Raw genomic sequence first — 26,348 nt, forward strand, 5'->3', positions numbered from 1 at the left:
TAAGGCAACTAAATGCTAAAGATAAAATATAAAATATTATGAAGAGATTCTAACTGTAGGATAAAAGTTAATGATGATAAGAGAAATATAAAGTTATACCTCAGTCATCTTGATAGACTACTATTTAGTCATGAAAAAAGACTACATATTGTGAAATGCCATGAAACAAATGTAAAGGAAAATAACAAGTATAAAAACTTATATATACAGTTTAATTAGAATTGTATAAATTTACCAACAAAAATGGAAAAAGTATTAGGTTTATAGCTGGCATCTAAAAAACTTTTTGTATATTCTAAACTTGATATAGTAAGTGTGTATTATTTTTATAATAAAAATACTTAATTTATTTGAAAACAAAACTGTGCTGTCAGCTTGCTCTAAAAATATTGTTTTTAAAATTAATGGCTGGTTGATATTTTGAATTTATAATTTATATTGCTACAGATCCAAAGTAGCTTTGAGGCAGCTAATAAAAAAGCAACAACAACAAAAAAGATGAAACAATACAGCAAATCCATTAAAAAAAGGATAGGAGAGCAGGTACGAAACAAAACCACGAGAAGGAGATGGTTTCTATAGCTTTCAAAATCTCCTCCGGAATGCAGAGAGACTGATGACTGACTTTTTTTTTAGCTCCAGGCTCTGAACATTTCCTTTTAATATAAAAGGAAATGAACAGCACGCTGGCTATTAACAATGACATGTATGTTGACAAGAACTGTTATGTAGATTATTCAAAATTCAGGCAGCTAACACCTGTAAAAGCTTCTAGAACAAATCACAGGACATGTTCACAATCTTGCTGTAGGTGAAGATTCTGAAGGCAGGAAATAGAATGCACACTGAAAAGTGCTCAACATCATTAGTCATCAGGCAATGCCATAGTGGTAGCAACCAGAATGTTAAAATTAAAGATTGCCAACAATAAATGCTGGAGAGTAGGTAGAGCAATTGAACATCCTTAGATTATTGGTGGGAACATAAAAATGATGGAACCATTATGGAAACTGGTACTTTCTTAAAATGTTAAATACACATCTCCCCTCTGAGTCAGTAATTCTACCCCTATGAAGCCATTTATACAATAAATCTGTATACAGAGATGCTCATAGCAGCTTTAGTCATAATAGCTAAAACTGAAAACTGTCTGATTTCCACTTATAGGAGAATGCTTATAAATTGCAGCATATTTATACAATGTAATGGAATACTCCTCAAAAATAAAAAAGAATCATTGGTATACACACTATAGATGAATCTCAAAAACATTAAGCCAGACACACAAAAATATATATTCTGTATGATTTTATTTATATGAAGTTCTAGAAGAGGCAGAACTAATTTCTGGTAATAGAAATCGGATCAATGGTTGCTTTGGCAGGGAATAGGGGGCAGGAATTGACTGGGAAGGAGCATAAAGAATCTTTTACGGTGACAGAAATGCTAAGTGAGTGGGTTATACAAGTGTCTGCATTTGTCAACACTGATGAAACTGTACCCTTTAGAGTTGAGAGCTTCCCTGTACGTACATTATCCCTTAATTTTAAAAAATTAGGTTAGCTCAGTAAATGCTAACTTGTGGATGGCTAAATACTGTTTACTAAAAGAAGACATATCTTTTAGCCATGGTATTTGTGGAAGCAAGGTTAGTGTTTTGTAACAAACCTTAAATACTCTGACATATTATGGCCCTTATGAAGACGGTCTTAGCAGGCAGTGTTATGGTTTTTCTCAAAAAGCAATTATTCTTTTCAAAGGCCTTCACAAAAACTGAAGTGCAAAGATTAGATTAATTTTATGTATTGTTAACCATAAAAATGTGACCTTGGGTTATGTATAGGGCAGTAAGGTTGATTAATGACTCAATCAAATTTAGTTCTTTTAACGGACTTATACTTTCAATAAGTGGTAAACTTCGTGAAGAATCTGTGAAGACAAAATGATTCAGACGAATCTCAGGTAGAGAGCTTTGTCGTCGGCCCAGCCATGTACTCAAGCCATCATTGCTATGACTACATATTTAAACCACAAATTCAGACAATAAGCCTAAATTATGAAATAATAGCAAATGTTAAAATATCTACTATCTAGAGCTGGAGAAAATGGAAATAGAGGGAAAAAGTCCTTAATGATCAACGGCTTCAGATCAGTTAACACAAAGGACATTAATAAATATTGCACTTAATAATAACTTTAAACTTACTTGATTACTGGAGGAAGTGAATCAAGTCTAGTCTCTGGGCTCCAAGCTATGCCACCAACTCTGATTCCATGGTGAATTGTTTGTAGTGTTTTATACTGAAGGCCTTCAATGTCTGCTTCTTCCTCCTAAGGAAACACAGTCAATGTTATAATAAGTTATGAGAACAAACATTGTAATACTCCATTTTGTGATAATAAAGAATTTACCAGGAGACTATGTACAGTGAGTCCTCACTTAATGTAATGGATAGGTTCCTGACTTTGGGCAAAATGATGTATAACAAAAACAGTTTTTTCTAGAAGCTAGTTAATATAAACAAGAGTTAAGTTCTTATGGCATATTTCTGGTCACCAAAACATCACCAAACTTCTAAAGACCCAAACAACTTCTAATATTAAACATTGAACTGTGAGCTATACCTAATTGTAAGAGCCTAAAGTATTTACTACCTGGTTCTTTACAAAAAGTTTATTAATAGACTATTTCCTGTAGTAGAATATGTGCTTCAGAGTGAAGAAAAATGACCCCACAAGGAAGGCCTCAGATGTAAGGAACAGTGACTAAAAAAAATATGAAGCAAACAGGTGAGTAAATTAAACAAATGTTAGCCACATGAAACAACATCAAATTTGTGGGTTAAAAAAAAATGATAGCTAAAATATGACAACAGAAGTCTGGGGGGGAGGGTGATAACAGTTCATGTGTCAAAGGTCCCTGTTTTGTTCATAAAGTTAAAGATATTAATTTTGACTTTGTTTAAGTATGCATGTTAAAGTGTCTTTGGTAACCATTAAAAGAAGAAAAATGGCATGTAAAACATAAACTTTAAGGAGAAAAAAAAATGAAAGGAGGGGGGAACAAAACAGACGACAACCCACCCCCCACATTCCAATGTTTTCAATAGTAAAAAACTGTAAGTAAACCAACAGTGAAAATAAATGAAGTAAAATATGGAGGAATCTAACACATTTATCAATAGCAACAAATTGGAGAACACAATACAGAATAATTTCATTGATATAGTTTAAAACATGAAAAAAAATATTGATTTTCACCACCTATGGTAACTCTATAGAGAAAAACAAGGAATTGTAAAACACAAAGATTCAGACATGGTTACTTCTTGGGGGTGAGAAGGGCAATAAGGGCAGGATACCCAAGGGGCTTCAAAAGAATTGCTAATATTCCATTTCTTAAGCTAGGTATATAGGAGTCTATTTTATTATTATTCTCTATACCATATATTGATAATATATACTTAAAAACACGTTTTATAAGCTTAAAACATTGATTTTAAAAATAAATAAACCATGGTTTTATTATTTAAATCAATACCCTGTGTCTGAAGACAAAAGCAGAATGGTTCTTTTTTTTTTCTTCTCCTTTTTATACATATTTTCTATTGATTTTTAGAGAGGGAGAGAAACATTGATGTGAGACTGATGGATCGACTGTCTCCTTCCCACCCCCTACCAGGGATCAAGCCCACAACCCAGGCATGTTCCCTGACCAGGAATTAAACCAGCAACCTTTTGGTGCACGGGACAATGTAAAACCGAGCCACACTGGCCAGGGCAAAAGCAAAAATTTTCGTGACAAAATTTTCCAAAGGGATCTTCTATGTTAAATGACTAGTTTTTTTTAATAAAAGTTTATAGGATTATAAAATAGCAGGAAAAAATCTAGAGCAGGTGAAACTCGATTATTTAATGGGACACATGTGTCTCCATGGAAGGGAATTATCTAAAGACTTGTTCTAAGAATTCCATTCATCCTGAATCTAACTGCAAAGTTGTATAATGTGTACTTTAATTGAATTCCAGTGATGTGTTGATTTTTTCAGGATAGCCTTTGAGATCTTAACAAAGTCATTTCACAAATACATTACACATCTCTTTCTCTACATAATTCAGATGTCCCTTGAAAATAAATTTAAATTTCAGATGAATTTAGAGTTAACAGCAAAAAGTTTTTCCATAAACGAAAAAAAGGATAAAAATGTATTTATCAAGGAAAGAAAAACACTGTCAAATTTTATTACTTCGTAATTTGTGTGTATAACTGTATGGCTAACAGCCAGATATACCAAGACAGCAACCACTAAGCAATTTTAAAATAAGGTTAGAAGCCTAATCATAGCTGATTTCATAGTTTGGGTTACATCTATTTTTCTACACTCGACAAATCAATCTTCTAAAAATGAAGTTTTTACCATCAAAACAGACGTTATTTTGCTACTGTAACAATAGTGCTGACAATTAGGTTTTGTAATTTGTTATCCAAAGCATATATGGAATTATTTGGTGGTCATGGGGATAAAGAAATCCCAGGGACTGTACAGTCTGAGCTTTATGTATTACCAGTGAAATCTTTTTTTCCTGGCAGCAATGTCTGCCATTGAGCCAACTAAAAGGCTAGGGTGTGTGTGTGGTATAGGCAGAAACAAATGCTATTTTGGGTGTAGGCAGTATTGTATAGGCAGGAAATTAAGATACTTTGTGGAAAACATGCCATAATACATATCATTATATAAGGCTCCAGCATATTTGAGGTTGGAGCCAAGCCAGGTTGATGAGGTTGATGAAAGGGCTATTCTAAGGATTTGAAATGGGCAGGCTTTCCTATCACACCCATTTAAGGCCAAGTATAGAATTTTAGTTAGAGGAGACTGTAAAGTTCACCTACTCTGTTTCTTTCACTGAATGCTTAAATCCCTGGTACATCATCTGAAAACAAGAGTTTGCGCAACCCTTTTCTGAACACTTTCAGTGAGAGGGAACTAGCTACGTCTTCGGGGGAGATTATTCCATTTAGGACAGATCGAATTATTAGAAGAGTTCTCTTTAACATGAAACCAAAATCTTTTTACATGTAAATTCTACTCATGACTTCAAATTCTGCTTTCTGGAACCACACAGAGTAATAAGTCTAATTCCTGGCCATGGCTGATTTCCCCTTAGGGCAGTGGTTCTCAACCTTGGCTGCACATTAGAATCACCTGGGAATCTTTTTAAAATCCTGATGTCTGGGCCTCACCCTCTGGAAATTCTGTTTCTTTGTTACTAATGTTGTGGCCCCACCCCATAACAAAGAAACAGAATTTCCAGAGGATGAGGCCCAGAGATCAGGATTTTAAAAAGATTCCCAGGTGATTCTAATGTGCAGCCAAGGTTGAGAACCACTGCCTTAGGGGAACAGACGCAGAGAAGATTTGGCATCACTCTTAAATAGAATTGACAAATAACACAATACTTTTACCATTCTGAGTCTAATCCCTCTTTCATGCAAAGTTTTAAATATTTGAATACCACTCTGAAATTTGTCTTCAAGTACATTATCTCCTTTAAATCTCCACAGTGCTGAGAACTGAAATAAACATTACTGCCACTTTATAGAGAATACAGAGCTGTGCAGTCCAATATAGCAGCTACTAGCCACATGGGGCTTTTAAACACTTGATATATGTATAGTTCAAGCTGAGACGTGTACACTTTATAAAGTGCAAAATCCACACTAGATTTCAGAGTTAGTATAGACTATAAAATATCTCAATTATTTTTCATATTGGCTGCACATAAAATATTGTGGATATGCTAGGTAAAAAATTAATTTCATCTGCTTTACACTTTCCATAATGTGGTTACAACATTTAAATTTATATTTGTGGCTCACGTTATATTTCTATTGGATAGCACTGAATTAGCTCTCTTTGGCAGTTTAATCATTGCACTGATTCATGTGAACATCCAGGTGATTAAAAACTGGAAGTCACAATTCTCCCTTTTAGCTCTAGTAATCTATCATATTAAGACTTATATTCATCTTTATTAAATTTTAGCTTGTTCAACTTGACACATTAATTACATACATTATATAGTATTTGGATTCTGAGCAGAGTCTGACGTACATGTGCACAGACAGCATATTAAATGAACTCTGCCATCCAAACCATTAGATATCCTTCTCAGTTTCGTGCTCTTGCCTGAGTCACGTGTTCTCATCCAAGTCCCAGTAGAGGCCTTAATTCATTACTGATGACCCTTTGAATAGACTTAGAACTTTTCACGCTCCCTCTCCCGTCTACAAATAGGACTTTTATAGAAGTTTTCTTATTACAGTTTACATTTAAACATCTCCTTGAGGGCAGGGTCCTTGCTTTTATAAACATGTACTTATTACCAGTGCCCACACCAGATACGAACTTCATAAATATTTGACAGATATATGACATCAATCAATACTATCGTTCAACTTAAATTTCCATCTTTCAAAAGAACATGATCAATTCTGAAAAATGCTTTGTTGAAATTCAAATTCATGATATTGATAGTGTTTTTTTCACCAGTGTTAGAATAAGATTGCCTTTCTGATAGGAATGAGAAATCTTCCAGTTTGATTCACCTTAGTTTTCTCTCAAGACAAGAGGGAGGCATGAAATTAGGTAGTATGGAACTTGAAGCTTCTAACATGAGAGACTAAGAACAACGTCTAATACTGTTTAACTAGATAAAAAACATAACTTCAAAGGGAAGCAATATACTTTCAAAGTTTAGCAAAAGTTTACCAACATTTGCGTAAGCTTTCTTATCAGTGAAATATCTTCATTGTCATTCACTGTAGTTTCACACACTCACCTGAAATGTACACGTGCCAATGACCACGTAATTATTGCCACCATATGCAATTAGGTTTCCGGAACCCCCGGTGTCAAAGGGATTAAATTCTACCACATGCACATAATCTTCACAATCCACGGTGTAGGCAGCATTCCTTGTGGCATCTTGCTTCATCTTGTATGTCAAAGTTTGAACAGTTGTAACAATAAAGTAGCCTTCAACTGGACAAGGTCATGAAACTGTGAACTATAGCACAGACACAGTTAGATAGAAATGGTAGAAAATATTATTCACTTTCAGCAAATGAGCAAAATAAGAATGGAGTATTGCAAATGCCACAGACAGCAACAAAAAATTTAAAGTACTTATTTAGATACTTTGTGAATGATACCGAGCAGCATGAATCACTATAATTTTGTTTACATTATCTAAAAAATGTAACATTTGAAGAGGAAATCACTTCAGTAAACATATTTATGACAAATTAAAGATAGTTAACATTTACAGAGTATCTCTTTGCAGGTGCCATGTTAACCATTTTACTGACAATATAGCATCAACTATTCCTATAAACCTTAGCAGCGGTTCTCAACCTGTGGGTCGAGACCCCTTTGGCGGTCCAACGACCCTTTCACAGGGGTCGCCCAAGACCATCCTGCATATCAGATATTTACATTACGATTCACAACAGTAGCAACATTACAGTTATGAAATAGCAACGAAAATAATTTTATGGTTGGGTCACAACATGAGGAACTGTATTTAAAGGGCCAGAAGGTTGAGAACCACTGCCGTAGAGGGAGGTACTGCCCATGGTTCCCATTTTACTGATGGGGAAATCAAGGCTTCAGGACTTAAATTAGCTTTCCAAGGCCATAAGATGAGTCAGAGTTTGAAAACATTACCACGTGTTGGACGCCAGTGCTAGAGAAGAAAAACGCAGCTCTGGGCTTCGCAGGAGCTCACAATCCGGGACAGTTACGGCTCAGCGTGAAAAGTGCTGCACTACAAACAGATACAAAATATGCAATATGGAAGGAGTGACAAAATGTGTTATAAAAAATAATATTCACATAACCTGCACAAAAACGTCAACTACGCTGTCGTGGTCTGGTATGCATTCTGGATGTAGCATTCCCGAAAGAGACATGGGTTCTATAGATATTTAATTTATTTTTTTTATTGGACGCCGAAGTTATCCTGAAAACAGCTGGGCTCGATTACAAACATATGAAGTACCGGTGAGGACTTATTGGGAATCAGATGAGTCCCACCTCAGAAAGCCAATACACCAGTGACCTTACAAGCGGGCATCTGGGATTGGGCATTTAGCTTAAGGCGACCAGCCGTCCGAAAGGCCCCCAGAGGCACAGAGGTGCGGGAAGGCACTCGGTCTAAAGCAGTGTCCGGTCTCGCTACATTATCGGGGTCTCACAGTGCACGGCGGGTGGGACACGTGCCTGAAAAACTGGAAGAGCACCGGGGAGGGAGTAAGAGGCGGCCCTACTAAGAGCCCAGATGCCTCCCCCTGTCCCAGGCAGATCGAGCGAGACCCCGCTACCGCCTCCCCGAGCCCGAGGTCGGAGGGAAGAGGGGTGGAGAGCCGCCTGGGGACGGCGGGGAGGTGGGTAGCAAAGCGGCGCGGCCCCCTGGGCTCCGTGATACGCACCGGAGGGAACCGGGAATCGGCAGAGAAGAGTGGGTATCCGCGGAGGGCACTTAGAGGCTCGTGTCGATTCTGCTTCCGGGTCAGAGGGCGGCAGCGGCGATTGGCTCTCAGGCCGTCCCGCGAGATTTAAACTGTAACCCGCGATGATTCAAACAGCCGAGAGGCTGTGCGGCTGGGAAGGTCCCTGCTTCAGCTGGTCCTGCACCTCCCGAGTCTCCCCCGAGCCAGGTGAGTCTGACCTCTCCTCCATCCGCATGTCACATGGTAAGTGGTGATTCAAGCCGCGGGTTTTTCGGTGACAGAAAAGCGCCGAGTGATCGTTTAAGTTAATTTTGCGGTGGCTTCGTTCTGCAGCCAGGTTGGGTCTGGGTGTATTGAACGGAGATGACAGTATCTACGAGTGGGTGGGGCTGGAAGTCCGAGGCCCATTGAGGGCTCCTTAGGTTCATTAGGCGACAAACCGGGGTTCTAGTCCCCAAACCTACGCAGACTCCAGTTCTGCTGAATTCGCCCTCTCCTTGTTAATTCCTCCCGAGGAACTTTTTGGACCTGCATTCTGACAGTGATTGCAGCAACGACTGCCATTTGTTTTTTTTTAATTGAGCACCTACTAAGTGCCGGGAACTAGGTGGATTATTTACTTGTCTCTCTAACGGCTCATAATCTTACGGGATAGGAGATATCCTCCCCGCTTTACAGATGAAGAAATATATGCTCATCAGATATTTTAAATACCGAAGGGCATACAGCTAATAAATGGGAGAGCCTGCATGTGGACCCTGATCTCTCTGACGCAAAAGTGGAGTTCTTTTAATCATCTCACACTGCCTCCCCAGTGACAGTTTCCTGTCTCACAATGTTTGTTTGCTTCAGTGCGGCTTGGAATCCAGTTTTTTTTTTTAAAACAAGTGTTTATGATCTCTGCCACCTTTTACTGCTGGTTTTGTGTAGTGCAGACTGACATTCAGAATGCTTGCATATTCGTTGTCTCACTGACTCCTCATAACTGGCTGGAAAATATTATTCCTGTTTTCTTTTTGATGAAACCTCTACCTAGGCAGTCAGGTTAAAAGCTGCCTAGGCTCACACAGCCAGCTAGCTACTGGGAGAGTTGAGACTAGATCAGGATTGGCAAACCCATGGCACTGCCTGTTTTAGTGCATCCAGTTCCCAAGCTAAGAATGGATTTTTCATGTTTAAATGATTGGGGGTGGGGGTGGGGGTGGTGGTGGTGGGGATGGGGGGCGGGTGGATCATTAGGAGAATGATATTTTGGGATGTGTGAAAATTATATGAAATTCAAATTTCAGTTTTTATTAAGTTTTGATGAAGCTCATTTGTTCATGGGTTGTTGGTGGCTATTTTCTCATGGCAAGGTCAGGTTGAGTAGTTGTGACAGAGACTGTATGGCTTGCACTCCTCAAATATATGTAATTGGCCCTTTCCAAAAAGTGTGCTGACCCCTAGATAAGATTGTTGGCTCTTATATGTGCCAGGCACTGATCTAAAAGTTTCACTTATATTTATCATTTACTTTTTACAAATCTCTATGAGATAGTAACTGTCATTATTTTCATTTTCAGTGCAACGAAGCTGAGGCTGGGAGAGGTGACATAACTTGGCAAAGATCTCACAGCTAGCAAGTGGTGAAGCCAGGATTCAGAACAGTGTAATTCTAGATTCATCTTCATTCTAGCAATCTGAACTCTTTTTCTGCACTGGCCTTTAAATAACACTAGTAAGTCATTTACTACTAAAGATTTCTTTCAGGCAAACTGATCATTACAGAAGCATTACTTCTTCACTTTCTTTTTTATTTATTATAAGAGATGAGGGTGATATTTTTAAGAGAAATATAATTCTTAGCTATTTACTAGGACCTGTATTTAAGTAGATATTTTCAGTCTTATACCTGTATATTTAAGTTGTGTCACTGATTGTGTCTTTAGGTTATTATTTTGTAAATGGCATATGCCCATTTTCTTGATCATAGAAACCCAAGATACATAGTAAACATCTGAGATTTTGTTCCAAAATCCAAACTCAGAAGGAACCTATGTGTTCAGCATAACTATATTGTTGTACAAACAGTTTAAGCACAGTGAGCCACTCTTACTAGAAACCCTCCTGAAATCTAAGTTCCCAGATGTCAGTCAAGGGCCAGCCTTGTAAGCAGGACTTTCAAAGGATAGTAATCAGGCCTGCTGTATTAACTCTTTTTATGCACTGGCCCTTCGAGGTCTAGGCTTGGAACTCCCACAGTGCCATTCTTACTACATCCTGTTGGTTAAATCAAGTCACAAGGCCAACCGAGATTCAAAGGGATGGAAAAATAGACAATCTCTTTTGGGATAATACAACGATGGGAAGAAATTGGCTGCCTCCCTCCCCAGTCTACCACAGATATTACCATCTATCGTAAAACAAAAATTTTAAAACACAGTTTTAATTAGCTCTGTGTCTGTAATTATAAGTTTGCAGAATTGGTGTATCTATTTTGTATGAATTTTCAGGTCGAAGGTTGTATTTTGTTATTTCAAACGATTTGGCTTAAGAAAGCTAAAGGAGAGGAAAATATGATTGGGGAGAAATTGTTTTTATTCTGTTCTCCTAAATTTCATGAAAAGCAATCTTTGTAAACATGAGATGACCTCTTGTTCATTACTTATTTTTCTCTAACTCTTGCTTGCCTTACACATGTTCAATATTAATTTCCAATGAAAATAAAGCCTTTTAATATTGCATTCTGTCCTACTTTAGGAGGATGGCTGTGCTTCATCAGAAGTCTGTCTTGGATATGATTAAAGAGTTCAGGAGGAATTGGCACACGCTTTGTGACTCCGAGAGAACTACAGTATGTGGGGCAGACTCCATGATCTTGGCATTGCAGCTATCCATGGCAGAGAACAACAAACAGGTTAGTAGGCTATATTTAGGTTCACTTTTTTTTTTTTTAACAGTGAATTTTGGTTGCTGCTATTTGAATAAACTTCATTACATTAATTTCTTTGCAATAGATGACCTCCTATGATAATATCAATATACTTTTTTCACAAATGGCTCTGCATACCTATGTCAGAAATGACTATTGGATGTTAAGTTATTTGTTTCAAAATTAAGGCCTTCATATGTATAATTCAACATAGAACATGCACATTTGATGTTTAATTTGAAGTTTTAAGTTAAACCTGCAGCTGTTATGATTATTATGATTAAAATTACTTTAATTTTATAAGACTTCCTTCCCTAAAAAGATCTGGAAAGCACACATAGATAATGTTTATTTAACTATAACCAAAGTATTTTATGATTAATTTAAGATTTTATAGTATAGATTAATTGTTCCTAGACCAGGCTATGGATCAGAATCATTTGGGAGGACTTTTGAAATATATTGAATACTGTGCCCCAGTCTTGAAATTCTATTCTCTGAATCTGCACCGAGACCCTGAAAATTGTCTTTTTAAAAAATCTCCCTGAAGTGATTATTACATAGTTGGCTTGGGCCAAACTACTGTTTAACATGAGCTCTACCTAGAGGGCTAGAGGTGCTCAGATGAGAGATGAATGAATGAATGTAGGCTGGAGTGGTAAAGAATTTTAGATAATATACTTAAAGCAGTGGAAATCTTTGGATGGGAAGGTTTTAAAGAAGGGATGAAGTAAGGGGAAAGCTCAGAAGAAGCATCCACAGGGAATCAAAATCATGAAGATGGTAAGGAGACTGTCTTGACTAGAGAAGAAGATTTTTGAAGGATGAAGTTGATTTCCATGGGTCTGTTGGGCTAGATGGTTGAATGACGTTCTGGTGAATTATTTTAATCCTGTATGTCAGTAGTTCCCAGAATTTTAGATTTCATGTATCAGTAAACTTTCCAAAAGAATTAGACATTGACAGATTTGAACATTTCCCATGTTGGCAAATAAGGCTATTAAGGAAAAATAATTAATAGAGCTATCATTTTGAAAAAGGAAGACTATTTTAACACGTAAAAATTAGAAATTGTATGATCTTAAAATAAGAGGTGGTCTTTCCTCTGCATGAATAGTTGGCAGTTTTGCATGTTTAAAGCAATGTACTTTAAGATAAATTTTGAACATAAGATATTTTTGACAAAATTCTATCTTTTGTAGATATTCTTTGAACAAATACTGAGTTTTTACTATGTGCTGGACATTATTCTGAGCATTAGGAATATAATATTGAAGGAAATCCCTGCTCTTATGGAAATAATTGTCTAGTAAGGAGAGATAACATTCTAATAAATAAGATATTTAGTGCTTTAAGTCATATTAAGTGCCACAGAGAAGAACAAAACAGAGTTCCAATAAAGAGTATATAGAGTTTGGGGTGGAGGAGTTCTTGCAATCTGAAATAGGGTGGTCAAAGAGGCCTCATTTAGAAGTTGCCATTTGAATGAGTGAAAGGAGGAGTTAGTCATGGGAATTTAGGCGGGAAGGGACTACCAGGCAAAGGGAACAGCAGATGCAAGGGCCCTGAGGGGGGAATATGCTTGGCATGTTCAAGGAACCATAGGGAGGCCGATTACAGCTGTTTATATAAATGTTAATTTCTTCCCTCTATTCCTCCCTCCCACAGATTCATTCCTTCCTCCTTCCTCCCTCCCTCCCTCCTTCTTCCTCCCTCCCTCCCTTCCTTTCTTCCTTCCTTTAAAATCCTTATTTAACCATTTATTTTTTTTATTTTTTATTTTTTTAATATATTTTATTGATTTTTTTACAGAGAGGAAGGGAGAGGAATAGAGAGTTAGAAACATCGATCAGCTGCCTCCTGCACACTCCCTACTGGGTATGTGCCTGCAACCAAGGTACATGCCCTTGACCAGAATCGAACCTGGGACCCTTGAGTCCTCAGGCCGATGCTCTATCCATTGAGCCAAACCAGTTAGGGCATATTTAACCATTTAGATGTCCTTTCCTTAAACTGTGTTTATATCTTTTGCTTATTTTGCTGTTGCGTTGCTTTGATCACTTTCTTACTCTTTGAAAGAATTCTGCATGTATTTTAGATACTCTTTGTTATATACTTTGTTGCTATCTTCCAATATGCTTGATTTTACCCACTTTAGTTGTTTCAGCAGTATTCTTATGCTAGACCTCTCTACTAAGTCTTACTTTGGTATGGTCAAGTACTCATTGGACATTTTATCTTGATGTCCCATTACTGTCTCCACATCAGTTTTTAGAAAGAAACCACATTGTTTGCTCCCTCAGCTTACCTTAATATTCATATTCTTAGTCTCAGTGTTTGTATTATTGCTCACTCAGTCACTGAAACTAGATGCCTAAGTGTCATCGTAGAGTCTCTTTGCTTCCCATTGCAGTCCATATTAAGTCTTGCTTGAGCATTTAAAAAAAAAAGTCCTTTTTAAAAAATTCTTTATTGTTTAAAGTATTACATATGTCTCCTTTTTTCCCTGATTGATTTCTCCCCGGCCACCCTCACCCCCCAGCTCATGCCCTCACTGCCCTAGTGTCTGTGTCCAGTGGTTATGCTCATATGCATGCATATAAGTCCTTTGGTTGATCTCTTACCCCCTCACACCCTGCCTTCCCTCTGAAGTTTGGCAGTCTGTTCGATGCTTCTCTGTCTCTGGATCTATTTTTGTTCATCAGTTTATGTTATTGATTATATTCCACAAATGAGTGAGATCATATGATATTTATCTTTCTCCAACTGGCTTATTTCGCTTAGCATAATGCTCTTCATGTTCATCCATGCTGTTGCGAATGGTAAGAGTTCTTTTTTTTTTTTTTTTTTTTTTTTTTTTTTTTTTTACAGCAGCATAGTATTCCATTGTGTAGATGTACCACAGTTTTTTAATCCACTCATCTGCTGATGGGCACGTAGGCTGTTTCCAAATCTTAACTATTATAAATTGTGCTGCTATGAACATAGGGGTGCATATGTCCTCTCTGATTGGTGTTTCCGATTTCTTGGGATATATTCCTAGAAGTGGGATTACTGGGTCAAATGGGAGTTCCATTTTTAATTTTTTGAGGAAACTCCACACTGTTTTTCACAATATCTGCACCAGTCTGCATTCCCATCAGCAGTGCACGAGGGTTCCTTTTTCTCCGCATCCTCTCCAGCACTTGTCGTTTGTTGATGATAGTCATTCTGACAGGTGTGAGATGGTATCTCATTTTTGTTTTGATTTGCATTGTCCTTCTTTTATAATCTGAAGAAGTTGTTTTAAGGTGGATAATAGATTCTGAGGATATTGTATACATGGAGTGGGCTAGCTGATGGTTAAACCTTGGTGACCATACACCGGGACATGAGGAGAGAGAAATTGAGACAGTTATTAGGAATTGCTATTTAGTGATTGAGAACTGTTGTTCTGGAATCAAACAGAGCATACAGAGCATGTTCAAATCACCTCCTATTGTTTGTTTGTTTGTGTATAAATAATTGAGAAATAGATATATCAACAAGTTAAATAAAATGCAGCCTGAAAAAATTTTAGTTCTCATTGTAAAAATTTTGACATATTGAAATGTACATCCAAGTCAGTGTTTCTTCAGGACTTGTCTGTGTAGCATTCATTCGGGATTTTTTCCTACTTGCTAATGTTCTACTTGCTAATTCACTTTATTACCTGTGAAAGTTCAGACTCTGGGTGGGAAAAGGGTGAGTGGTGAATTGCAACTGAGTTTTTCACAGTTTGTGTAGGTATGCATACTTGTGGAGATGGTGGTTGCAGTTCTGTTTTACTTTAACTCTCTATGTACAGTCTTAGCTTAGGCATTCCTCACTGTGCTCAGACTTCCACGGCACCCAGAATGAAACAACACACACATATGCCTGCAGGTGCATTCATAAGTAGCATACAGTAATAACAGGGTGGAGTTGGTTGTATATATCCTTCAACTATTTTTCACCCGGTGTTTGTGGTCTACTTATGGTTTTTAATTCTCTGAAGTTTGAGTCCCTAAAGTATAATCCTTATAACTGAATTTGACTGTAGTAAAACTTTTGAATACCTAGTAGAATTGTTAGTCTGTCTATTGGCATGTTTGTTTTCTTAACGGCTTTAGTGGGGAAAAAGAAAAGGTATATTAAAATAATCTTTGAGTGTTAGGTTTTTGACATGTTTTTAGAGGAGCAAGATTTTTTTAGCTTAAATCATGTAATACCTCTCTAGTAGTTTTATACTGTTGATGATTTACCTGTTTTAGATTCATTCACTATTGACTTCATTATGTGACAAATATATATGACTTCATTAGGTTGCAATGAAGGTTTCATTTTAGCCTTTACTTCATTAGGTTTCATTTTAGCCTTTACTTCATTAGGTTTCATTTTAGCCTTTACTGTCTTTGGAATTGGCCTCATAGTTTGACTCTGTCATGCAATTACATTATAAAGGCTGTTTTTCACCTTAAAAAGCCTTAAGAACATTACAAATGTTCTGTTGAATGGAACAGACAAAGATATTAACTTATAACCTCGTGGAAAGCCACCACAGCACCTGTGGTTGACTGGCCGATTTGAAAATGACCTAACAGAGACATAACAAGAAGAAACAGAATTTAAAATCCTATATAATAAGTGTCCAGTCATCCGGTTGTCCGTTCAACCAATCAATAACATAGTAATATGCTAATGATATGCTAAGGCCGCTCAACTGCTCTCTATGACCTGCACTGACCACCAGGGGGCAGATAGTTGAGTGGTCGACCAGTTGCTATGACATGCAGTCACTACCAGGGTCCAGACAGTTGACCGGTTGACCAGTTGCTATGATATGCACTGACTACTAAGAGGCAGACACTCAACACAGGAGCTGCCCCCTGGTGGTCAATGTGCTCCCACAGGGGGAGCGCTGCTCAGCCAGAAGCCAGTGTCACAGCTGGCGAGTTCAGCGGCAGTGGTGGGAGTTCTCCTGCCTCTGCAGCAGTGCTAAGGATGTCCTACTGCTGGCTTAGGCCCACTCCCTGAGGGCTTCCGGACTGCAAGAGGGCGCAGGCTGGGCTGAGGGACACCTCCCCCCGCTCCTCCCAAGTGCACAAATTTTGTGCACTGGGCCTCTAGTTGAATTATAATTATCTACCACTCCTCCACCAGCAAACAAACTGACAGTTATTTTACTTGATAAAAAGAGAAGGGCAACTGCCATTTTTGATTACCTACCATTTATAAGGTGTTATTTAATCCGTACAATCTCATTTTATAACCAAGGAAATTGACTCAGAGGGATTTCGGTATCTTACCCAAGTTCACACAGCAAGGAAGGGAGTGGGAGGGAGAGATAGAAACATAAATGATGAGAGAGAATCATTGATCGGCTGCCTACTGTGTGCCCCCCACAGGGGATCAAGTCCGCAACCTGCACACATGCCCTGACCGAGAATCAAACCATGACCTCCTCTTTCATAGGTCAATGCTCAACCACTGAACCACCATGCTGGCTGGGCACCAATTAATGCTCTTAACACATTTTGTATTGCTCAGGAGTTTTCTCGTGTTTCACACGCCATCTATTAAGGACTGCTCACGAGTGTTCTTTTTTTTCACGCCCATGGAAAAAGGAGTGAATCAAGATACTTACGTAAATTTTGTTTGGTCCCTCTTCATAGAGGAAAATGTTTTATGCAGTACCATATGTTAAAAAAGTATTAGGAACTTTAATTGTTTAATTGTTTTTCTAAATAAAAATGTTATAATTATTGAAAAACAACACCTAAAGTGCATTATGATGATTTAAATAACATGCAGTTTGCCCAAAAATGTGCGGTCCCTGGCATATGTCTTAGAGATTTCTATGCGGTACGCAATGTGTTAAGTAGACCTGCTATCTTTACTCTTTAGATAATAAGAATTCCAGCTAGTTAAAAATGTGAAATTTATTTAAAATTTTGAATAATAAATAACTTTGATAAAATATACAAAGTACAAGTGCTCTGAAAAAGTGTAACTCTTGCTTTTTCTCATTTTATTCTTGTGAAATATAATCCTTCGGTTGTCCATCAAAGCATTGAACATTTTGAACTTCCTTCAAATAGTAGCCAGTTGGCATGTTTTCCTAGCAAAACATTTTCTGATTTGACCACAGACTCTCTCTCAATCAGTTGTTACTCGTTTGAAAAATAGAATATGCTGTCATGGTGGGCACCTGGTCCTGAAAACTGATAGCTGGAGTGCAATTTTATTTGGATTTAAAGTGTTTTTACAATCTCAGTATAAACACTTAATCTAGTCAGAGCCTTTTCTCAGAAGATCAAGAGTTTGCATAGTTCTCCTTTTGTTACAGTCAACAGAATGAGAATAAATTATATATTTACATTAAAGCAAAAACTTAATTTATTTTTACCATGAAGGACGTTATGCCAAAATAGTTTTAAGAATTTTTAAGATAAAACAATTTAGTTTTAAACTAAATAAGTGGATTTATTTAACTTAAATACCATTTGGAGATTTAATAATATATAACCTTTGTAGGGTTGGGGAGTAAAGTATACAATTTTTGATTTAATGTTTGGATTATGGATCTATGGTTTGAGAGTTGATCTTTTTGTTTGTTCATGGAACTAATTTCATGAAGTATAATTAATTTTCATAACTGCGATATAACAGGTCCCTACTCTAAGGACAATAAAGATGATTTTCTTAATTGCTTTATATGGGTGAGTAGACAGTTAATTTTTTTAAGGCAGGTTGTACACTTTGTCTTAAATTTGGATAGTAATTGGAAAATGTGACTGATCTTTATAAAACATATAAAGATAGATATTTGAAAGAGTCAGATGTTTAGACATAGTACTACATCATATGATTCTATTTGATTTCTTTCTGTTATTCTTCATTGGCTAAATATGATGTTACAGTTTAGTTCCAATAAATTATAGTTCTATTTAAATATCCACCCATCTTAACATGCAATTAATGGAAAGATCTAGTTGTTAGCAGAAACTACTAATATATTAATGGAGCTTAACTGTAGAAGACAGCAACATTGATATATTTCACAAAACCACATAGGGATGCTTATAAATATTTCTTATTCATGAAGCATTGAAGAGGAGCAGTTAGAATTTTTTTACTGAATTGGAGTTGGCATTTTGTGGAGGACACCGTTATTAATACTGGGGGTATAAAGTGGGAGCAGAATGCAATCAATTGAAAAAAAATACCCTTCAATATGCCCAATTTTGAACAATTTTGCTTAATAAGTAACATCTGACAGCTTAGAGAAAGAAACCTGACTCATTTGCCTATAGTTTAGTGTGTCCCTGAATAGGGAAGAATAAAAATCCTCCTTTGACCCTAAGTTTTAGCACTGGTGTTTTGTTTTCTCTTCAAGAATAATGAGATGAAACATAGTTTTTAAAAGTTTAATTTTTCTGATCATATTTTAAGATTAACTCTTGGAATAGTGTGTGGTATATGTGGTATGTGGGAATTCACTATGACATTGATAGTTTTTAAATAAGAGATTAAAAATATATTAGCTAAAAGAGTGAATAGGAACAAATATTAACAGAATCGAATGTTTCCCTAATCAATAGTACTTAGCTACAGTTCACTGCCCTCCTATTGCCCCATTTTGAGTACAAATTTAGTGAAGTTCAGGTAATAGACAATGTCTTTATATTTGCCAGTTTTGTCATGTGATAACTTCCCATAGTTGTTCATATTTTATAAAATCATAAAAATCTTTTTTTAATATCTGGTTTTAAAATGATTTCATAAGTCAACTTGGATGTTCTCTTTAATTTCAAAGAATTTAATACAAAATTCAACCGACTTTATCTTTTTATTTTTGACATTATCTTTTTCAGCACAGTGGAGAATTTACAGTTTCTCTCAGCGATGTCTTATTGACCTGGAAACGCTTACTACAGGAGAAATTGAACTTACCAGTTGAAAATATGGAAGTGATTGACCATTATGAGGACATTAGGAGGATTTATGATAATTTCTTAAAAAATAGTAATATGTTAGATCTGATCGATATTTATAAAAAATGTAGTGCTTTGCCTTCTAATGGTGAAAATAATGCCAACATATCTCCCGTAAGTATTTTTAAAGCAATTCTAGACTAATCAAATTAAAATTTGACTAGGTTTATTTTTAATTCTGGTATTAGCATTTATAGTAACTTGATAATGCTTTTGCTTTTTGGATCATGTTAAAAATGGAGACTTTTGCTACCTGAAAGCTAGCTAGTCATTACTTGGAAGAAAGGTTTTGGTGGTAAACTTTGTTGAACTTGGGTTATTATTATTTGGTTTAAATGTAAGAATAGCTTCTTAATACAGAAGAAAAATTTTAATGAAGAAATCAGTCTCAAATGCATGATTTCTTTTGATTGATTGATTGATTTGAGAGAGAGAAAGAAAGGGAAAGAGAGAAACAAGACTTTTATTTCTTTTTAATTTTTTTCCATAAAAAATAAAAGACTAAGATTAAATTTCCAAGGTCATCTTTTAACTCTAAACTAGAAAGTAATGGAAGCCTTTTGTTTGAAAGTGTAATTCCATGTCTACATATTGTTGACTGCCAACAAAGGTTAGGTAAAAGGCTGTATACTAGAACATCAGTGACACTGGGTAGTCCTAGGTGTGAAAATTTTTTTATAGTTGGCATATCATTTTACTCGTAATGTCCTGTATTTCCTACAGAGTCAACTACGGGATTTTCTGTGTGGCAGACAGTCCACAGTAGATGATGAAACTGGTCTTTCTGTACCGACATCACCAATGAGTAAACACAACCAGGATAATGAAAAGGTACTGATAAATTGTGAGTAAATTAAAGCAGGATATGATCCCCTTCAAATCACTATGAATTTGATTATACATACAGTTACTATTTTTTTAAAGTTTTATTTTGTTTACATAATACTGTTTGCAAAGAGTAATACATTGAAGACTGGTGAGAGCATATCAATCAGTTATTTCATGGTTTTGGGCCAACGTAACAGGCACTGTACTAAAATAGGTATCACTCTAAGTATCAGAAAAATGGTTGAAGATCCAGATTGCCAGATTTCTTTGAATCTTTATATGGTGTCTCTTGGTTACTGTGGGGGATTGGTTCCAGGACTCCCCTCGGACACCAAAATCCACGGATGCTTAAGTCTCTTATATTAAATAATGTATGTAATATTTGCAAATAACCCACACACATCCTCCTATATACTTTAAGTCATTTCCAGATTACTTTTAATCCCCAATACAATGTAATGCTATGTAAATAGTTTTTATACTGTATTGTTTACGGAAGAAAGACAAGAAAAAAATCCGTACACATTCAGTGCAGATGCAGTCATCATAGGCCTCATAGTACATGTCAGCAACAATATAACCTTTTAAAAATTTCAACTATTTTCCATCTGTGGTTGGTTGAATCCATGGATGTGGAACCTGTGGCCACTGAGAGCTGACTGTATTTGGTAAACTTCACATTACTGTTTTGTTCGGAAACAGTATTGTTGCTTGTTGGGAAAATCTGTTCTGCACCCTTTGCAGTAGAATAACTGATGCATCATGAGTTCTGATAGCAGGGTTTGTTATGCAAACGCATCATAGGAAAGTACTGCAGGTTTGGTTTAATATAATTAAACCTGTTACCTTGGCCCAACTTAACTATATGAAAGGTAAGTTGCTGATATCATGATACTTAATACCTAAATGTCTTCAGCATATTATTTCCTGAAAATAAGGGGATAACCACAATATTATTATCATATGTAAGAAAACTTAAGTATTCCCTGATATAATATGCTATCTTCTCTATTCTCATGTCTCTATTTGTCCCCTAAGTGGGTTTTATGTTTCTTTAGACTCTTAACCTAGAAGAATTCCCCCATTTTTTTTTTTTACTTCTTATTTATCTGATTAACTCCTACTGGTATTATTTTACTTGTTTCTCTATTTCCAATAAACTGGAAGTTAACCTAAAAGCTTTCTTAGATTGAGGCTTAACATTTCTTAACAAATACTTTATAATTGACACTGAATATTTCATTTTGTATCATATCAGGAGATGCAAACTCCAGTTGTCTTGAATTGTCCAGTCTTGTCTAAGTCAATTATTTCTTTAGAGTTTATAGAATGGTGAGTTTTTTACTCTAGCATGTTTTTACATTAATTAGCTGCCATTTCTCAGTAAAGAAGAACTTTATCTTATCAACTGGGTTGAAGTTCAGTTCCCTAAAAATGGCAGGGTCACTACTTAATTCTTTCTCTTTAATTACCAGTTTAAGAGTTGGTGTAATAGTTATAGGTAGTATAGGAGGAAAATTAGATATTTTTTCTATGTATCTTCCTCCTTTTTTATTTGTGTATATATTCTAAAGACTCATGGAGTTTTATTTATTTGGAGTTAAAATTAATTAGAGATCCCCTTCAAGCTGCCTTCTGTATTTTTTTTACATGCTCTTTTAAACTCTTGAGCACTTACCCTTTTTGGTACAAGAAAATACCCCAAGTCCACCTTTGAATGTTTTCTGCTAAGAGTTGTGATTCCTTTTATTGATTTATAACTATTTTCTCTTGCTTGACATTAATGTTTCACTTACATCCTGCTTGTTTTTTTCGCCTGCCTTAAATCCTGACAAAACACTTACTAAATTACCTGTTTTTTTTTCTCAGTGGTACTCACGGAGTACATTCATACATCAAGAGGGTAAATTGTTATAGACGTGTTCTTTTTGATCTATCTTAGAAGTTCTACAGGGAGGAAACAATAATTGTTATTGTGCCTTCTAATTAAAAGGAATGAACTAATTTGTACATGTAAAATGACCTAAGCTAGGAGTTTTGGCTTACAGATATAATGAAAAAGGCTCTTAGTTTATAGAAACCAATGGATCTTTGTTATAAGCATATAGTTTCCTCGTTTAAAAAGCAATGATAGTTACCCTGTATTAATACTCTACTTTATATTTTTTGTCTCCTTGGCTTATATTTTCCAGGAGAATTTTATCTACTAGTTAGCTGATGGATTAGATTTTATGAAGACTATTAAAGTAGCAGCCATCCTCTAAGCCATTTTTCTGTTCCTTGCAGACTTCTAATTTTTCTTTTTACAAAGTATTTTTGGAAGGCAACATATTTCTTTTAAAATTCCAAAGTAACTTTTTGGGCTGCAGTCTTGCAAAGATTTATTTTTATCACCAAATATGCTTACTAATGCCACACAAGAGTCCTCGAATAGATGAATGGAATGAATTTGAGAAACAATATTTTTGTTTCATTCTTTTATTTTACTTCATTTTATTTCCCTTAAGGTACTAAACTATTGCTTTAGAAATTATGAAGTAATGAGGGAAAAATACAGTAAAGGCCCCCCAAAAAGTAATCAATTAAAAATTTTTACCAGTATATTAGCTTAAGTCCACATTTTGTGTGTGTCATTAAATGTGATTGATATGTTGGCAAAGAAAGTAAAAAATACTTGTATAAATGTTAATTTTCTTAATTTAGAAAAACTGACTTCAAATTGAGATTGAATATCTGCACTTCAGTAATAATTAAGGGATGGGAAAAGGAACTTGGAATTTTCTGAAAGTTTAAAATTGTTCAACTTCTAAACAAACATTGCAAAAATACGTTGTGGTATGGGTAGAATCAGTTTATCTTTATTTTCAGTGTCTTGGTAAAAGCTTCAATCTTGTGGATTTTTTCAATTTAGGCCCTTGCTCCTGGACATCATAACTGTATTTATGTGGAGTGCTTTTTCAGAGAGCCTCTTTCAAACCCACTTGCAAATACAAGAGTAGGGAAACCATAACTGCCATGTTATCTGACCATAATGATAGGGACAGATTTCTAATTACATCTGTGAGTTAAAAGAAACACTCTAACTGTGAGGACGCCAAGATGTTTTCTCCTGATGTTTGCCTAGCATCAGAAGGACAAAATTTGCTAGACTTAAAGAACAAGCTGTAGATGTGCCAATTTAAGATCTGGATTTGTACCCAGTGAGGACTAGATATATACATACTGGTAAATCCTCATTATTTTGGCACAGTAGAAACTATTTAGTGAAACTAAATTGTAGTTTTACAAAATTAAATATGGGAAAAGTAAAAAAGTTTCTGACTACAATGTGAATATCACTGTTTTCTCTGCCTTGATTTTTGCCAAATTGTGTTCCTCTTTCCAATGTCAAAGGGATAAAGAAGATATATATTTTAGACACACTGTTGCACTGTGAGGTTAAAATAGAAATTTTTGTATTATAGATTCACATGAAGTATTGTGATTTTCTATGAAAGTAAAGTAAAAGGCCCTTTGAAATATAAGCAGAAAACTGTTATGCCTTAGTTTATAAAACTTTATGACATCTTAAAGATAATCTTAATTTAATTGTACTTACAAAGAACTTTTCTTTTTAAGGCAATGCAATAAAAACATATGAATACTTATTTGATTCCACAGAAGTTTTTATCCATAGTTTCAATTTTGAATTATCTAAAAGGGCCAAATACATGTAATAATTTTTCTTTCATCATTGAACAAAAACTTACTAAGAACCTATTAAGAAAAATGCATTGATTTCCTAATATAATGCCAATCATTCTTTTGTACATTAAGGATACATCATTTGCTCTCATGGACCTCATAAAGTAGTAGAAATATTAAGAAAATAAAGTGTCAGAAAGTATTAAGATCTTGCAGAGAATTATATAATTGACTGATATGCAGAATTATATCAGGGTGGTAAGGGAATATGTGAATGGCTGGTTACTTTATCTTGGGAAATTAGGGAGTGTCTCTTCAAAGGTAATAAATGTGCTGTATCTTTAATATTTAAGAAAAAAGTTTTATAGAGTTAATAGCCTTATTTTTAAAAAATCAGTTTTGCTTAAATTATATTTTAAGTCCATATTTAAAGTAATCTTATCCTGTCTGATGAGGTTTTTAAAAAATTGACTCTGCCTGCCTCCCATGTTTCAAGAATTGTTTTTCACATGAAATTTAAATAATTCAAAAAGGTGCTATTTTTAAAAGTACTTTTATAAGATGCATATGAACTTGAGACATCCGTAATAATTATCTAAGAGACTTCCTAACAATTTGTAATTTTTTATTGCTACCTCTTTAACTCTCTTTATGCCTTGTTTTATCATTTGACTGTGAAGAAATATGAAAGAAATGATGCCCGTATCAAGTGCTCTCAAATATTATGAATCTTGTGCTTGAATGTACTAGACTCTATAGCTTTGTTTTGGCCAGTTTACATCGACATCAACTATTTGTTATTATTTGCTTAGCATTTGGTTGAATCTTTTCATGTTAATACTTATTTGGTTTTGTCCAAATCAGTATCTTAATAATTCTCCAAAAGTTTAACCATATAATTTTAGCCCTTATATCTAGCCCTGAAAAGGACATAGAACCAAATAGTGCCAGTTGATCCATGCCCTACGAGTGGTCGGCAAACTCATTAGTCAACAGAGCCACATATCAACAGTACGATTGAAATTTCTTTTGAGAACCAAATTTTTTAAACTTAAACTATATAGGTAGGTACATTGTTATTAACTTAATGAGGTTATTCCTAAGGCTTAGGAAGAGCCACACTCAAGGGGCCAAAGAGCCTCATGTGGCTCTTGAGCTGCAGTTTGCCGACCACGGCCTAGGCTGCAGGAGGCTTCATTATTGGCTGTTGTATAGTGGCAAATATATGTGGGGGAATGAGATCAGGTCTTATCAGAAATGCAGATTTTTGGGCTGTATCTTATAAACCATTTTCTAACACCCATTTTCCATTAATTATGATAGTTGGTATTTACTCACAGCTTTTCATTGCAGCAAGTTGTTTTTATGAGCAAAGATATATTAATTGTCCAACCCAAACTTTCGGTTTATTTGGCAATTCTTTTTCCCAAAGATCTGAGTGAGATATTGTCATTGAATGATCGTAAGTATTTTTACTACACATAAAAAATTTATGGATGTAGAACAACTTCAATAAAGAAAATACTATTTTATTGTGTAGGCGAAGTTACTGGCAAAGAAAATTATCTACTCATATTTGAATCTGCTAGTGAATTCAAAGAATGACCTGGCTCTGGCTCATATTCTCAATATTCCTGATAGAGGACTTGGAAGAGAAGCCTTCACTGATTTGAAACATGCTGCTCGAGAAAAACAGATGTCTATCTTTCTGGTATGGATATGTTCCATTTTCAGGATTTTTAAAATAAAGACTCTTTGAACAGTGGATCCGTGTACCTTGATGTAGAATACTTGTAACTGTGATAAAATAACTTTTAAATTGTTACTTTATGTCCTACCGTGAGGTGTTTTTGAAAATCCATAGTGTTTTTATGTTTTTGTCATATCTTTCCAATTTGGCAAGGAGATTTTCTCTAGACGGTGTTTTCATTTATGTATTCTTTAGAGTGCTAGCCAAAGGCAGAATGCCCCTGTTACATGCTTTTTGAATTAACGTTTCCAAGAGCAAACCGTTTGGAAATAGTATATGTCTTTATTGGATATACATAAATTCATGTTTGTATTTAAAAACCTTTGGGAAGTCCTGCCATAAAGAAATTTTCAGTTAACCTTGTTATTTAATCTGTTGTTTTCTAAGTTATTTTACTGTGGGACTTTTACTCAGATTATTGAAATTTCATAGAATTTGTCTTTCTAAGGGAACACTCTGGAAAATACTGCTTTAGAATATTGTTTTGGCAGGGATGCTTTTATGTTTAGTTATCATATGTGTATATTTATCATTGTAAAGGCAAGGCCTTTTGAACTACGCATGATCAAATAATCCTAGGATATGAAACTAGATGGGACTTAGTGATTATCTAGTCTAAATCTTTATTTTGCATATCCAGAAGTTATAGCTTGGAAGAGTTGAATTAAT

The 26,348-nt window shown here is 35.5% G+C and overlaps 2 protein-coding genes across 18 annotated transcripts in view; one reads left to right on the plus strand and one right to left on the minus strand.

Moving 5' to 3' along the window:
- The window catches only part of NUP37 (nucleoporin 37), a 43,864-nt gene extending 35,282 nt beyond the window's left edge, over nucleotides 1-8,582 (minus strand). For both annotated transcript variants that reach the window (XM_036299406.1, XM_036299405.1), the window contains exons 1-4: nucleotides 8,492-8,582; nucleotides 7,728-7,827; nucleotides 6,841-7,068; nucleotides 2,207-2,331 (exon numbers count right to left, since the gene is read on the minus strand). In XM_036299406.1, coding sequence (XP_036155299.1) covers nucleotides 2,207-2,331; nucleotides 6,841-6,996 — 281 coding nt within the window. In that variant the 5' untranslated portion in view covers nucleotides 6,997-7,068; nucleotides 7,728-7,827; nucleotides 8,492-8,582. The remainder of the gene's footprint in view (nucleotides 1-2,206; nucleotides 2,332-6,840; nucleotides 7,069-7,727; nucleotides 7,828-8,491) is intronic.
- Nucleotides 8,583-8,630: 48 nt separating this feature from the next.
- Nucleotides 8,631-26,348, plus strand: part of LOC118651661 (PARP1 binding protein) — a 73,349-nt gene continuing 55,631 nt past the window's right edge. For 14 of the 16 annotated variants that reach the window (XM_036301068.1, XM_036301067.1, XM_036301069.1 and 11 more), the window contains exons 1-6: nucleotides 8,631-8,719; nucleotides 10,075-10,229; nucleotides 11,252-11,408; nucleotides 19,298-19,531; nucleotides 20,141-20,248; nucleotides 25,470-25,640. In XM_036301068.1, coding sequence (XP_036156961.1) covers nucleotides 11,256-11,408; nucleotides 19,298-19,531; nucleotides 20,141-20,248; nucleotides 25,470-25,640 — 666 coding nt within the window. In that variant the 5' untranslated portion in view covers nucleotides 8,631-8,719; nucleotides 10,075-10,229; nucleotides 11,252-11,255. Of the gene's footprint in view, nucleotides 8,720-10,074; nucleotides 10,230-11,251; nucleotides 11,409-19,297; nucleotides 19,532-20,140; nucleotides 20,262-25,469; nucleotides 25,641-26,348 lie in introns of all 16 variants that reach the window. The other 2 variants (XM_036301066.1, XM_036301079.1) reach the window with 2 other exon arrangements.

The sequence above is a fragment of the Myotis myotis genome, unplaced genomic scaffold (genome assembly GCF_014108235.1).
Source record: "Myotis myotis isolate mMyoMyo1 unplaced genomic scaffold, mMyoMyo1.p scaffold_m19_p_3, whole genome shotgun sequence".
NCBI lineage: Eukaryota > Metazoa > Chordata > Mammalia > Chiroptera > Vespertilionidae > Myotis > Myotis myotis.